The sequence below is a fragment of the Lampetra planeri genome, chromosome 6, assembly GCF_965212315.1.
Source record: "Lampetra planeri chromosome 6, kcLamPlan1.2.h2, whole genome shotgun sequence".
NCBI lineage: Eukaryota > Metazoa > Chordata > Hyperoartia > Petromyzontiformes > Petromyzontidae > Lampetra > Lampetra planeri.
This window is the reverse complement of record NC_136112.1, coordinates 10,971,108-10,987,963: the sequence shown is the minus strand read 5'-3', so window position 1 is coordinate 10,987,963 and position 16,856 is coordinate 10,971,108. Positions and strand designations below refer to the sequence as shown.

The 16,856-nt window shown below is 46.6% G+C and overlaps 1 protein-coding gene across 1 annotated transcript in view; it reads right to left on the bottom strand.

The window, feature by feature from the left end:
- Positions 1-16,856, bottom strand: part of LOC144719522 (transmembrane protein 132D-like) — a 465,507-nt gene that overhangs the window by 19,925 nt on the left and 428,726 nt on the right. Inside the window, exon 8 of the mRNA XM_078595520.1 lies at positions 7,438-7,629. Within this exon, the coding sequence (XP_078451646.1) occupies positions 7,438-7,629 (192 nt within the window). The remainder of the gene's footprint in view (positions 1-7,437; positions 7,630-16,856) is intronic.

Sequence of the window (16,856 nt, the reverse complement as noted above, 5' to 3'; positions counted from 1 at the left end):
AGTGAATTGTGGAAGTCGAGTGCCAACTTTGCAACAGCTGCCTGATATCGTAGTAAAATACATTTAAAAAGGCAATGATGAAGCGTGGTTGTGCCAATGTTATTAACCATAATGACCTGTGGCTATGACCTGTGATCTGATTACGATTATAATCATGATGAGGAATAAAAAAAGATATTGCTGTGACCATTACTCTCATGAGACACTGCTGCCATCACTGCTGTCGACACAAAGACTAATAATGATGATGCCGCTTGTGGTCACCGTAACTGTCAATGCCATCAATAACTTACAATTATCATGATTACGATGGATAAAAATTATGATGGCATGGATCACTGCGACTATGGAATGGGTAGAAATAGATGCAACCCCATTGCACAGTGGTCCTCGTTGTCAATGACACAACTGCTAATGACACAAATGATAAATATGATCATGACGGGCAATGATGATGATGATGGATGAATATTATGACGACTGTCATTGTCACCACTGCTACTATATCTGTTGCCAGTTACTGTTCTCACCACCTCTGTGGATGCTCCGTATATTACGAAATCAACAATCGCTATCGCTGCTGCCAATTGTAGGACTGTGTGGTAGGGGAGATAATTACACACACTTCCCAAGCATATTTTAAATGATCCATGTAGTAGCTGAATGTGGATACAATTAACGAATAAGGGAAAGTATTTGCTGTAAAAAAATGTTTTTATATGGACAGCAAGAGTCATGCAGCTTAACCTTATGATAATCCGAGAGGATGTCCACTGGTGAGATGGAGCAATGAAGTCAGCTTTTGATACTAGCGGGATTATTACATTGCAGGATCATGAGATATTTTGGTGGCTTAGGGAGTCCTTTATCCAACAGTGGATTGACCATGGTTGATGATGATGATAAATCTATTATTATTGGAGTTAATAGGTTGCCTATTACATTTTTTTCAAGCATTACAAAACGAAAATGCTTCTTGTCAACAAATGTGTTTTCCAAAAATGATGTGCCCTGACCTCATTATGTTTTACGAGTGGCCCTAAGAGTGTTTCTTAAGCAGCAATTCACGTAATTGTGAAGCATGCCTCAGATGCTGGCAATGTATTTGTAAAATTTCCTATGGTGTTTTTTGTTGTTGTGCCTTATATATATGTAACTTTCATGTATTTATTTCGAAAATTATCTCACGAAAAAAAAAATTCCTGATGAAATGCTATTTTAACTCTTGTTTTACAAAATTGCAGTGAAAGGGTTATTTTTTTAAATTGTCTGTACTACTTTTGCAAGTGTGAGAGTGAGCGTTGGAAAGCTAAAATCTCACGAAAACATTTCAAATTTTTGTAAACTTAAAATGGTGACTTTAACATCATTAGCATACTTATCTGTATGTTTATTTGATCCTTTTGTAAAACAATGTTCGGCATAAAATAGATGTTTGTACCCAATGGAAATAGTGTGCAATTTTAAATCCTCATCCTTTTGTTTGAAAAGATAAGATGTTGAGACTTTCATGTGGGTGAATTGTGTAAGTTATTAACTGCTTACAAAGTCACATCACCGTAATAAAAGCACAGAACAAAGCTATTGCACACTACACTATTCAAACAGGTTTAAACTACTCATGAAAGTAAAATAAACAATTGGGATTCTCATAAAAAAACAAAGAATTCTGCGCTATTGAAATATAATAATGGCAATGCATTATGCTTTATGTAACTTTAAGTGCCCATATAACCAGATGAAGTGCCAGTGGCTGACTGAGGTTTTCGAAAGAATATGGATGAACGGTAAAGTCTGTCTTCACAAGGAACCACATACTTGTTCAATGGTTTACAGCTATAGTGCTTGGAGTAAGCAGTACCCATTGGATTTGCTTTGTTTTTGCATTTTTTAGTTATAAAAAGATAAATTGATGTGTACCACTAAAATAAGCATATATTTCAATAATTATCCCTTAATCAAATGTGAAGAGGGATAGATGTGTGAGCCAATGTGATACTCAATGTGAGCTAATTCTCATTTCTTCTGGCACACCGCAACCAAAGCAGTTCCTATTTTTGTTATGTATGTATATATAACTTCGTTCGTATCCTATCTAGCCAATGATGCTGTAATGCGAGCGTAAACGGCCTCGCGGATATGACGTAACAGGTGGGAGGAGTTGGGTCACGTGGGGAGAGGCCCGCAGGAATTGACGGCCGCCTCTGCGCAGTGGCTTGCCCGCGGAGGACCGGGGCCGCGATCTGCGCCACCGACGCGGGAGCGTCGAGATGGGGGGAGTGCTGTGCGTCGTAATGACGTCGAGTGTTTCTGCTGTGGTCGCAAAGGCTACTACGCCAGGGATTGCTGTGCCCGTATCCCGGGGCCGCCCCAGCAGGAGGCCTCGACGACAGACGTGCCGCGGAAGGACCCTCCTGGACAGGCAAGTCGGTGTGCACCAGACACCCGGCAAGGCTTGGCACATCATTCATCACCGTTGCCGCGCGATCCGGGTGTCGTTAACAACGGGAGGCCACCGACTGGCCCATGTCGCTCGGTAACGCAGTGGCGTAAATTGGCATGGCGGGTTGTTGCGGCCGCTACTGGTTCGTCCACTGTGCCGGGTTCTATACAAGGGGTTGACGTGCGCATTTTAGTGGACTCCGGTGTGTCCGCGACGATTATATCTGATGTCATTTTCCATCTGTTGGGCATCCCGCCGGACGCAGTGCGCCCAGTTTACGATTCCTGTGTAGCAGCAAACGGGGGAAGTATGGTCATTGTGTGCCAGGTGGACGCCAATATATCCATCGGGGGGGTGTCAGCCTCGGGGATTGTGTTGATTTCGAGGTCCCTTGCGGTTCCGTGTTTGTTGGGAACTGATTTTCTGGCCAAAATGCCCATTCTAATAAGAGTTAATCAAAATTGCATTGAATTACCGGGGAGTCGAAAAATTACATTTTTGCCGTCGCCCTGGGGGCGACCCGCTCCGGTCTGCCAGGTGCAGGCGCTGTCCAAAGTATCTGTTGACATTCCACCTGGTTCACAGATGCTTATCCCCTTGCAATATCGGAAACCGGTGCCTGGTCGGGAAGGAGCGCCTGGGGTTTTGTTATCGCCGTCCGCAACCATAACGGGAGGATTGGCGCTGGTCGGGGCGCAAACTATTATCCGGCCGGACCAGCAGCCATTTTTGCAGGTGCTTAATGGGAGTATGGAAAATGTTTGCGTGCCGGCCGGAACGGTCGTGGCCCATGCCACAACGGCGTTCACGGCCCAGGACCGTCTGGACACGGGGGACGCTGCTCCGATTCGGTTGAACTCGCATCGGATGAGCCCAGCGGAGCGAGACCATGTTCGTGGAGCAGTGGATGACATGCTGGCTGCGGACATAATATCTCCGTCTAACAGCCCATGGGGCACGCCTGTAGTCTTGGTCAAAAAGAAAGACGGCAAATTGCGATTTTGCGTCGATTTTCGCAAATTAAACAAAGTGTCCGTGGCGGATACGTACCCCCTGCCGCGTATGGATGATTCCCTCGATGCCTTGTCGGGGGCGAAGTTCTTTTCGACGCTGGATCTCGCTTCGGGATTCTGGCAGCTTCCCCTCGATGAGTCCTCGCGGGAAAAGACTGCTTTCCATATGCCGCAGGGTCTATTTCAATTTAATTGTCTTCCGATGGGGTTGAATGCTGCCCCCGCCACATTTCAGAGGTTGATGGAGCTGGTATTAACGGGGTTGCAGTGGGAGACATGTCTGATATATTTAGACGATATTATCGTCTTTAGCCGCACATTTGACGAACATCTACAGAGACTGGAGGAGGTGTTCGCCAGACTGCGCTCCGCCAATCTGAAATTTAAACCTAAGAAATGTCACCTACTGCAACGGTCCGTGCGGTATTTGGGACATATAGTCAGTGCCGACGGGGTCGCCACGGATCCGGAGAAGACGGCGTGCGTCCGCAACCGGCCAACCCCGGCCACGGTGGGGGATGTGCGTCGTTTTTGGGGTTTGCCTCATATTACCGTAGGTTCGTCCCCATTTTCGTAACGATCGCGAGGCCTCTGCACCACCTTATGGGTAAAGGACGGAAATTCAGTTGGGGACCGCCAGAGGAGGCGGCGTTTAAGGGCCTGCGCGATCGTTTGGCAACGGCGCCAACATTGGACTATCCCGATTTTGATCACCCTTTCATTCTGGACATGGACGCGAGTGACACGGGCATTGGGGCCGTGCTGTCACAGTCCAAAGGCGTTGTGGAACGCGTGGTGGCGTACGGTAGCCGCGTCTTGTCCCCCGCCGAGACCCGCTACTGCGTCACTCGCCGTGAACTTTTGGCTATCGTCTATTTTCTCCGCCAATTTTGGCGATATCTCTACGGCCGTTCGTTTATTGTGCGCACGGATCATGCGGCTTTACAATATGCTCTGAAGGTAGACCAACCATTTGGCCAGCTGGCACGATGGTTGGACACTCTGCAGGAGTTTTCCTTCCAAATTCAACACCGGAAGGGGGCGCGTCACGTGAATGCGGACGCGCTCTCCAGGTTACCGCAGGGATCCTCTTGCGCTTGCGCGTCGGGGACGCATAGGTGTACGCCGACCCAGCAGCCCCCTTGGCCTATTGCCTTAGCGGTCGAGGTGCCTGAGGCTCCAGTGTGCCCGGGACCGGCCGATGGGGTTCTGAACCTTCCACGGGCAGTGCGGATTCGTGAACAAATGCTTGACGACTCGTTGGGGACCCTGCGGAGTCGAGCTGCAAAGGGAGGGGGAAGACTGGTTTCCGGGGGGACGCCGGGGGCCGCTCTCCGCGACGGACTGCTGATGTGGAGGGAGGGGTTACATGATCGCTGGCGTCTGGTTGTACCGTCGTCGTTATGGTACGAATTGATTAGGACTCTGCATTGCGACACGCTATTACACCTGGGGGTGCAGAAAACCTTGTTGACGTTGCAGCGAGACTACTTCTGGCACGGCATGACGACGGATGTCGTCGGGCACGTTCGCGCATGTCCCGAGTGTGCCCGGCGGAAGCCGCCTAAACACCCATATGTGCCGCCGATACAGTCTATTCAAGTGTCTCGAATTAACGAGTTGGTGGCGTTGGATATTTTGGGATCCTTCCCGCCATCCGCTAAGGGTAATAAATACTTGCTAGTTGGGGTGGAGTATCTCTCCCGTTGGCCGATGGCCTGGCCCTGGCCCGACCAGTCGGTGGCGTCCATTACGGACGCCTTTATATTTGGATATGTCATGGACAAAGGGGCGCCGGAGAGGCTGCTCACGGATCAGGGCCGGAATTTTTCTTCTAAATTGTTGGGGGAGATGTGCGCTGCTCTGGGGACCAAAAAGATCCGGACATCTCCCTACCACCCGCAGACGGATGGCATGGTGTGTCACACGGTTAATGAAAAGCAAGCTGACTGGGATTTGCACATCCCTGGGGTACTCTCGGCATACCGGATGACGCCTCACGCATCCACAGGATATTCTCCGTTTTTTCTCATGTACGGTCGCGAAAACGTGCCGCCAATGGATGTGCAGTTGGGAACAGGAGTGAGAGGACCTACTAAGCCTCTCCCAGATTACATTCAGGACGCCGTTCGCCGCGTCGCTGAGGCGCGGGAGGGGGCCCGAATGGCTACTGCCAAAACCCAGGCCCGAAACGAACGTTGCGCTCGATGCTCGAAGGGGAAGTGCCCCTGGAAGGTTGGGTACATGGCTTGGCTGCATTGCCCGCAGGTGCGAGCAGGGACCTCCCCTAAATTACATAAACCATGGCAGGGGCCTGTTAGGCTCATTGAGGTTCCTAACCCGCAGTCCGCGCACGTTCGGTTCGGATCTCGGCGCTGGTATGTCCATACGTCTCGCTTGAAACCATATGTGGCCCCTGGAACGGATGCGTCATCTCCTGATGTTGCCTTGCCGGTGTCTGTTGCTGCCGACGCACCCTTGCTTGTGCCTGTTGACCCTGTAAGAGCGCCTGTCGTGCCTTCTACAGACAAACCGGCCGTGACACTGCAGGAGGCAGCGGACTCTGCCCTGGGTGGGCCTACCACGGGGCGGCGGGGACACCTGGCCCCGCCGCCCCTCCAACCCCACCACAGACACGGTTGCGGGACGCCCTGGACTCTGGTCCTTCGGGGGAACGGGACCTTGGCGTTGGCGGGCCTCCAATAGCGACAGGCGGTTTTGATCCTGTCGCTCCTAAAACCCCGTCACGTTCTCGGTCTGCAGGGGGGCCGCCGCTCATCCGGGACGGGCCGGCAACCCGCACGCGTTCAAAGTCCCTTTCTTTGCGTTGATTGTTGTTCTCGTTCTTGTTGTTATTGTTATATTCATTGTATTCTCCGTTGTCCGTTCACGGCTGATGGTTGGTGGTCGCTTGCATTACTTGTTCTGTTTTAGCCGAAGACGGCTGGAATTTTCTCTACGGGGGAGGGTGGTGTAATGCGAGCGTAAACGGCCTCGCGGATATGACGTAACAGGTGGCGTGATCGCCACAGGTCGGGACTCGGCACCGTTGGCCAGCGGTGTCCGGGCACGGAGGAGACGGAGAGCCAGCAGCGGGGCTGCATAGTGAGCCAGCAGCAAGTCTGCAGGAGCGACGGCAGCAGTGGGGCTGCCGAGCGGGAGACGGAGGAGACTCTGAGCGAGACGCCGTGCGGGCAAAGTTGTACGAACCACAATAAAGGACAACGGAGACAGACCCAGTGCAAGAGTCCTTTATTACAATGCTATAACACTGCTAAAAAACACCACTAGAATAATATCAGGAAGGAAATAAAGCCTGATGTAAAGTAGACAAGAACTGAAATTAAATACTAAATGACACCCTTCAATATACATTTACAATTAAAGGTTCTACATCATGGGACCTCCTTTGCCAGTACCAAAATATAAGAATAGGTTTTTCCCCTTCTTTTCTGGCAACAAAACTGAAACCTTTTAAAGAATAAATATTGCTATATATCATCGCAATTATTTATACTTAAAAATACTAAAGTAAATAGTGAATATAGTGGACCACTGTAAATCTTCAAAACATTTTCGCAGAGCACCATGCACTAAAACAAATATACCGTGTTTTGTTAAAAAAATCGTATCTACAACCATTCTGTGGACCACTTCCCATGGCCTTGTCTATCAACAACCACAGATTGTGAACCACTGCATTTGATTGTATTTTGGCCTACTTTCCCACACTGGCCAGATGTCTTAGAAAAGGTTTAAGTGCCTGCACCACTTTGCTTCACCACATGGGACTGGCACTTTGCTCACTGTGGTGGCCAAGGGCGCAGGACTTGAATAAACATGCACCATCGTTTCACCAACTGCTGCACTGGAGAGAACTGGCAACCTCTGGATTGCCAGTCGAGTGTGCTAACAATTACACCACAACAACATCCCGATGTGAAAACACTTACAATATTCCGATAACTTATATGCTCTCACCTGCTTGGGTGTATGAAGGACATGCTGGGTGTAGGTGAATGCACTGACAATGTTGGCCTGGTATAGGCTGGGCTGCAGGCTCAGAGAGATCCCTGACACAAGCATGACGTGCAGGCGGCTTATGGTGACTTTTTCTTCACCCACTCGCACTGCTTCTTCTCCAAGAACTGCACTGGACACCGGGGACACCACCTGGACAACACAACGGGGTGGGACCAAATATGTCTCTCATCTTATCGACTGTTGGTGGACACTGACAAGATTACTTGCGTGGTGTGTGTTTTTGCATGCAATCATGGTGGCCCGTGGAGAGGGATTTATTGGAATGGTGACCGTAATTTCAAGTAAGTAAGCACTGTTTCACGTGAGGTCGCTGAGTTGTTATAGCAGTGCGGAAATGAAACATGAAGGACTGAGACTGCTGAAGTGTTCACAACATGTTTCAGTTAACAATAATCAGTTGCAAGGCAGCGGAGTTGCTCAAATGAAAAGTGAGAATCAGGGCAAAGTATAGAAGTAAAGAAGTTTGTTAAAAGAAAAAAGGGAAACTCAATAAACACAAAGGCATGTACCTGTTTGTAAAACAAAGTCAAATGAGGCATATATAAATCTGTGTTGACAATCCGTGCGAGTTCAAGGTTAGTTAGAAACACCCACCAAAATGTTGGCATCAACACTTTTAAGGTAAAACATTTGTTTCTGGCAGAGTGAAATAGACAAAAACAACTTGTTGCACACGGTCGCCAAGGAAGCTGCATGAGATACAAATATGCTTGATGGTCTCAATGTATTGACCTATGAAATACAGTCATTGCAACATTGCACTGCTGGGCACTGATGCCTCGTTTCATGTAAACATTGAGCAGTTTAGTGAGTTCACAATTGCAGGAGAAAAAAATACGCTTGGTTCATTGGTGAGCACTTTTGAAATGTACCCCAAGGCATTGCTAACACCAAGTGGTGCATTAGCTGGCCAATGAATCATACAATGCCAGCTGTTATATTAAATACACTAGAGTAAAAATTTGGTGTTAATAGTAAGAGCTCCAAATTACAAGGGTGGTTTGTACCAATCATGATTCATTCTGTGAATTCATACCATTAGTGGTGTGGGGGGAACAATATATATTCATAACATGTTACCTATTACATTGCAAATAAGCTCCAGTTCTGATTTAATGACAGTATGTGCCATTTGATCAACCGAAGAATACAAGAGCGTGCAACGATGCACAATCTCATAACGCTTGTATTAATACCAGTGTAACAAGTTGGAAAATACAATCCATCAAGGCATCCTCCCAATGCGCATATAAAGATACGCGCAAGCACACGGGAACTAGAAATCTACCAAGTGTTACAAGTCAGCAACGGTTTCCTTCGTGATGAATAAAGGCACTGCACGCACTACTAAACACTTCTCATGCCACACATGTCAGGTGCGCGTGCGGAAGCTTAATTCCACGAGCAAGGTTCCAAGGCACATGTATTCATTATATTAGTAAGCGGTTTAATGTTAACATTCAAAATATATATTTTTCAAACTATTTCAGTTGCCAATCTTATTCCAAACTTCTCCAGATTCCAAGCAGTGACAATGATAAGCTATGTTGTAAGTTTTGTCATAATTTGTTTCTGAATCTTGCAGTTTAATTTTTTTTTATATATGAAGGGTCGTCGCATGCAGGGACATTTGCCAGGTGGAGGAATAAGTGGCCTATTGGCTCCCTAAAAATATATTTTGTTCGAATATTCTTTTCCATATTTACCTTCATAGTTACATTACAAAAGAAATACATTTTCTTGAGACAGAAAATTATACAAAAAAGTACATTTACATCCTGTCATCCAGCTGGGAGAATCATTAATGTAGGATGACTGCAATGAAAATATAATCTTGTTTCTACCCTAGGGGAAGTTACAAATATTGGTCTCGTGGAGATATATATACCTATCGCCGTTTCCTCTGCAACCAGAAGCCCCAAGCCCACATTTTTTTGATGAAATTGAAGCTGTGAGGGATCTTTAACACCAGATAAAATCAAAACAAATGTAGTTCATCTAGAGAAAACATTTAAAAAGGTCTATAGTAAAAAATATACGGTAGCGGTTTCTTCATTAGGGCGATTGGGCGACGCACCACCAATGTTATTCAACCACAGAGTCACGCTAGCCGTCACTGTGCCTCTGGATATAGTCCAATCAGCGTCATGCTACGTTCTGTGGAGTACCGCCTCTTTTTGGGCGATTTCCCTCCAGCTGAGAATCGCCCCGAGTGGTCCCATAGACTTACATTCAAAGATTATTTTTTTCGAACGGGGGCGCTGAAATGCATTCTCTATGGCTTCCGGGAGGGCTCGCCCTAACGTGCTTACGTCATCATACGTGCTTACGTCATCATACGTAAGCACATTTCATCCAACAATATAATTTGTCACCACCTAGTGGAATCTTTAATAAAATAAACTTGAGTGGTTTGTTTTAATAGTGAGTATAGAAACAAACAAGATGTATTGTAAGAGTCACTTTATTTTTCATTAATATTAAAGAAGTGAAGTTGCCTTTATATGCTTAAGCTGTTAATTTATCCATTGCATGGGTGGACCTTATCCTTATCAATCATCCAGACATTTGCCCCCCGTGAGAGATTTTGCAGGAGCCGCCACTGTACGGTAGTGACCATTAATAAATTAATACAGCAATATATGTAAATGTATCCAATGATTCATATTCTCAGGTTTTTTCGGTAAAGTCACGTAGGTAAAAACATTAAAATTAATGAAAGTAAAATAAAACAAAACAAAAATAAAATTCACGACGTTTCGGAGGCAACACAAGTCTCCGTCATCAGGTGGGACCGTCACAGCCGAATTAGCTGCATCAAGTGAAGCAATGATTCAAGATGTAATCCCTTATAAGCAAGTTGAAGGGAGGTGGAGAGGGGGGGGGGAGCTTATCAGGCTGTGGTAGCCAATGAATGGAAACGTATCGGGAGGGAGGAGGAGCGGTGATCAAAGACTGCACGCAGTGCTCAACACAATGAATGGAGACGTGTCGGGACGGAGGGCGAGCGGCGATCAAAGACTGCACGCAGTGCTCAACACAATGAATGGAGACGCGCCCGGACGGAGGGCGAGCGGTGATCAAAGACATCACGTAGTGCTCAACACAATGAATGGAAACGTGGCGAGCGGTGATCAAAGAACAATGAAGAGATTACTGTTAAACACTGTGGATGTTAACACTCGGTGAAGTAAATTAAAATAGTGCCTGTCAGATAAGATGGTCCAAAAAGTGTAATTAAGTCTTTTTTGCGTGGTTAATAACATCTTTCCAGTGATTACTGAGTTTGTACCCATCATCACGGTTGAAATTATGTCTGTGTTTGTATATTTGTATGGCTTCGTGTACAAACCTTTGATGGTAGCCCGGAGGTTTGCAGAGAACCTTGGTCTCGGAAAAGACAATTTCATGAGAGCCCGCCGAGTTGTAGCAATGATCGGCAACGGCCGAAGAATCAGTTCTGCCGTGTTTCAGATCTGACTTGTGCTCGCGGACACGATCAGCAACATGACGTTTTGTTTCTCCAATGTAGCAATCACCACAAATGCAACTCAATTTGTAGACTCCAGGATACTGTAAGTCAGGAACGACATCCTTCACAGATGGAATCAGATCACGGATTTTATGCACTGTACTGAATCGGACTTGGATCTTATGTTTGTTTAGAATTTTGGAGATCTTTTTGGTCACGCCTGCTATGTATGGTAACGTGATAGTTTTGGTCGGAGTTTCATGTGGTTGTTTCTGTGTGGTGGGAGAGACAGCTTGGCGGATAGTGCGGTCAGAGTATCCGTTCATCCTGAGGGCCCGATGTACATGTCTTAATTCATCAGTCAGGTGGTGTTGGTCAGAAATGCCATGGGCTCTGTGGTATAGCGTTTTGATGAGAGAATTCTTTTGAGATGGGTGGTGGTGGGAATCCGGTTTCAAGTAGGAATTTGTGTGGGTGGCTTTCCTGTAGACAGAATGTCCCAAGGATCCGTCAAGCCTCCTCTTAAACAGAATATCCAAGAATGGTAGTTTACCGTCTTTCTCCACTTCCATGGTGAATCTGATAGATGGGTGTCTAGAATTGATGTGGTCCAAGAAGTGGTTCAATTCTGGGAGGCCATGTGGCCAGATGACGAAAGTGTCATCCACATATCTCTTCCACAGGGAAGGACGCAGGGTGGATGTCTGGATGGCGTCTGATTCAAACTTTTCCATGAACATGTTGGCTATAACTGGTGACAAGGGGGAGCCCATAGGGGTACCCTCATTCTGTTTGTAGAAGGTGCCATTCCAGGTAAAATAGGTGTTGGTGAGGCAATGCCTAACCAGCGCAGGTACATCAGAATTCAATCCATGTTGGACTAAGTCCTCAATTATTGTTAGGGTGTCCGGTACTGGGACTTTGATAAACAAAGATACTACATCAAAGCTGACGAGGATGTCATCAGGAGATAGTACCATGTCCTTAACCATAGAGACTAATTGGGTTGAGTTGAGTACTGCCGAAGAGGTCTTGCCTGTGAAGGGGAGCAGAGTATCTGATAGAAAACGGGCTAGTTTGTACGTCGGAGAGTTTATCGTCGACACGATGGGTCGTAGCGGGGTGCCTTCTTTATGGATTTTGGGAAGACCATAGAGTCTGGGAGGTCTTGCCGCCGATGGGTTTAGAGAGGGACGTTTGCTTGGTTCGATTAGGGAAGTCGAACTCGTGATGATACAATCTAAAAACGGTACTGGCCAAAGGACTAAATTTCGCCGTCACCCCTAAATATATACCAGTAGAGGATATGATTTCTCAGATTGATGTAGCCCTCAGAGGCATAGGACACATCCATGCGGATGTAGCAAGAGCTGAAATAGCTACTATTCTTAAGAATGCTAAGAAACCCACTAGTAACATCAGCAAAATCGAACGCTCTGAACTCGCGAATTTAAAAAAGAGAGATGATATAGTCATCCTCTCGGCAGACAAGGGCAATGCCACGGTCATCATGGATAAAGATTCATACAACAACAAAATCCTGGACCTGCTTAATGATGGGAGTTACTCCAAAATTAAAAACGATCCCACTAAAAGCCTAACGACAAAAACCAACAGTATCATCACGAGTTCGACTTCCCTAATCGAACCAAGCAAACGTCCCTCTCTAAACCCATCGGCGGCAAGACCTCCCAGACTCTATGGTCTTCCCAAAATCCATAAAGAAGGCACCCCGCTACGACCCATCGTGTCGACGATAAACTCTCCGACGTACAAACTAGCCCGTTTTCTATCAGATACTCTGCTCCCCTTCACAGGCAAGACCTCTTCGGCAGTACTCAACTCAACCCAATTAGTCTCTATGGTTAAGGACATGGTACTATCTCCTGATGACATCCTCGTCAGCTTTGTTGTAGTATCTTTGTTTATCAAAGTCCCAGTACCGGACACCCTAACAATAATTGAGGACTTAGTCCAACATGGATTGAATTCTGATGTACCTGCGCTGGTTAGGCATTGCCTCACCAACACCTATTTTACCTGGAATGGCACCTTCTACAAACAGAATGAGGGTACCCCTATGGGCTCCCCCTTGTCACCAGTTATAGCCAACATGTTCATGGAAAAGTTTGAATCAGACGCCATCCAGACATCCACCCTGCGTCCTTCCCTGTGGAAGAGATATGTGGATGACACTTTCGTCATCTGGCCACATGGCCTCCCAGAATTGAACCACTTCTTGGACCACATCAATTCTAGACACCCATCTATCAGATTCACCATGGAAGTGGAGAAAGACGGTAAACTACCATTCTTGGATATTCTGTTTAAGAGGAGGCTTGACGGATCCTTGGGACATTCTGTCTACAGGAAAGCCACCCACACAAATTCCTACTTGAAACCGGATTCCCACCACCACCCATCTCAAAAGAATTCTCTCATCAAAACGCTATACCACAGAGCCCATGGCATTTCTGACCAACACCACCTGACTGATGAATTAAGACATGTACATCGGGCCCTCAGGATGAACGGATACTCTGACCGCACTATCCGCCAAGCTGTCTCTCCCACCACACAGAAACAACCACATGAAACTCCGACCAATACTATCACGTTACCATACATAGCAGGCGTGACCAAAAAGATCTCCAAAATTCTAAACAAACATAAGATCCAAGTCCGATTCAGTACAGTGCATAAAATCCGTGATCTGATTCCATCTGTGAAGGATGTCGTTCCTGACTTACAGTATCCTGGAGTCTACAAATTGAGTTGCATTGGTGGTGATTGCTACATTGGAGAAACAAAACGTCATGTTGCTGATCGTGTCCGCGAGCACAAGTCAGATCTGAAACACGGCAGAACTGATTCTTCGGCCGTTGCCGATCATTGCTACAACTCGGCGGGCTCTCATGAAATTGTCTTTTCCGAGACCAAGGTTCTCTGCAAACCTCCGGGCTACCATCAAAGGTTTGTACACGAAGCCATACAAATATACAAACACAGACATAATTTCAACCGTGATGATGGGTACAAACTCAGTAATCACTGGAAAGATGTTATTAACCACGCAAAAAATACTTAATTACACTTTTTGGACCATCTTATCTGACAGGCACTATTTTAATTTACTTCACCGAGTGTTAACATCCACAGTGTTTAACAGTAATCTCTTCATTGTTCTTTGATCACCGCTCGCCACGTTTCCATTCATTGTGTTGAGCACTACGTGATGTCTTTGATCACCGCTCGCCCTCCGTCCCGGCGCGTCTCCATTCATTGTGTTGAGCACTGCGTGCAGTCTTTGATCGCCGCTCGCCCTCCGTCCCGACACGTCTCCATTCATTGTGTTGAGCACTGCGTGCAGTCTTTGATCACCGCTCCTCCTCCCTCCCGATACGTTTCCATTCATTGGCTACCACAGCCTGATAAGCTCCCCCCCCCCTCTCCACCTCCCTTCAACTTGCTTATAAGGGATTACATCTTGAATCATTGCTTCACTTGATGCAGCTAATTCGGCTGTGACGGTCCCACCTGATGACGGAGACTTGTGTTGCCTCCGAAACGTCGTGAATTTTATTTTTGTTTTGTTTTATTTTACTTTCATTAATTTTAATGTTTTTACCTACGTGACTTTACCGAAAAAACCTGAGAATATGAATCATTGCAGTCACGAAAGCTTCAAATCTAGAATGTATCCAATGAATCAGTTAATAACAAAAGCATGTGCACTTGAACGCGGTGCAATACAATGTAGACAGGGTGAACACATGTGAAGCTTATGTAGCTATGATTGCTGTCATTATTACTGGAGTGTACTCTGATCACATTATCACTGCAGACGATGAACGAAGAATGAAAGCTCACTGGAATATTATGGGACAACGTTATCCATCTGTGTTGCTCAATATGCTGTCTAGCACAGAAAGTACTAAGGCCTAAGCGGTTGAGTAAAGTAAAAATGCTCAACACAAGTATCGTCATCAGATAGCTTTAAATCAAGATTATACTTGAATCTCATTCGTACTGTTTGTTTACCGCTCGTTGTCTTCCAGCGGAGTTGTAAATCTTTTCCAGTGAAGGCTTTCACAGCCGGAAACAGGAAAGCTCCACATTGTGCATGTGTCCGATTGCTTGGCTGGCATATTCTGGATGTGTCTGACAGCTTGCCCACAAGTACGATCATGGGCCCTCAACTCGGACTGTCAACAGATGACTTGAATTGGCTGAAGGGTTCAGCCAACGGCGTGCAGTCACGTGCTTTATACATTGTGTACACATTATGGGTGACTTTCTGAGATGTCCGCTTTCAACGTATAGAAAAACATACAATGAAAGTCGGTCAAAGGACATCCTTCCCTGTACCGGGTATATTCATACACATAACTCTTACTTCCTGTCGTGAATAGTGATGTGCAGTACAGGGAAATAAACGAGGGTTTTCTTAAAGGGTTGTGAATATGTAAAAGTGGTTTTGGCAGGACCCTGTTGGTAAGTTCCGAAGCGAATTCGTAACAGTGTATTGGACGTGAAAAGGATGTTAACGCACATGGGTTTGACACGCTATATGATCCTTATGGCGGTACCCCGGAGTACAAATAATACAAAATGGCCGAGGCAATTAAATTTATTTTTTCTGGGACACTATTCTTTCCAGGGGTTTACTTAACTCCGCGACTGGGGTACCAATCAATCCGAAATCAGTGCTACTCCGCGATGTCGAAACGCAGCGAGGACGATTGCGCTGAAACCCAGAACGCTCGTATGCACCATAGTGCATCGTGTACAGCTCGTCGAGATGAGTCGATTGCCACATCACCGACCATCAACAGACTAAAAATGACTGCATCACGGACATTATGCAAGAGCTGGGGTACTATGGTACCACGGGGTACTGCCCTAAGGTTCATATAAGTATCTGAGCATATAATGCGAGCTGTAAGATTGTGTAGAAAGAGTTATTGACCAATATGAATCGTGCCCGGAGATTTGCTGGCATGGTCGAACAAATTGCCAGTGAGAGCTGCAGCATGTGGGCCTGAAGTGGGGAATTCTAAATAAGTGTTGCAAACTGCCCCTATTTCAGGACAAGGAGTCAATGCTTTTGTACATTTTCAAATCATAGCCTTAGAGAATTCAACAGGATACATAAGCGGGTTTCAAGAGAGCTTCAGGGACATGGGATTAAACTCTTAGGTTTTTTCGGTAAAGTCACGTAGGTAAAATAATAATCATAATAAAATAAAATAATAATAAATGAAAAATAACTAAATTAAATCACGACGTTTTGGAGGCAACACAAGTCTCCGTCTTCAGTTGGGACCGTCACAGCTAAATTTGCTGTATTATTTTTTTACCTATGTAATGCGAGCAAGGATTGAGGGGGGCGGAGTCTGGGTCACGTGAGGAGAGGGAGGAGTTAGGGTCACGTGGGGGAGAGGATTTAGGGAGAGAACCGGAAGGGGATCGGGGAGTTGAAACGGAGTGAAACGGGAGGAGGCCACGCTGGGCAGTACAGGGAGGGTGGCGGGATCGCCACGTGTTGGGAGACCTCGGCGCCGTCGGCCAACGGTGTCAGGGCGCAGGGGGCTAGCGGGCTGTGGAAGGCTGGCTGCAGAGCGGAGCAGTAGTGGGGCTGCAGAGCGGAGCAGCAGTGTGGCTGCAGGGCGGAGCAGCAGTGTGGCTGCAGAACGGAGCAGCAGGGTGGCTGTGGAGGATCGACGGAGGAGGAGCGGGCCTGAGCGAGGACGCCGTGGGAGAGAGATTACACGAACCCAAATGAAGGACAACGGAGATCGACACTGTGAAAGAGTCCTTTATTACACTGGTGTCAGAAGTGAAACGGCATGTCAAAACAGCTCAGAAGAAAGAATGTCCCTGC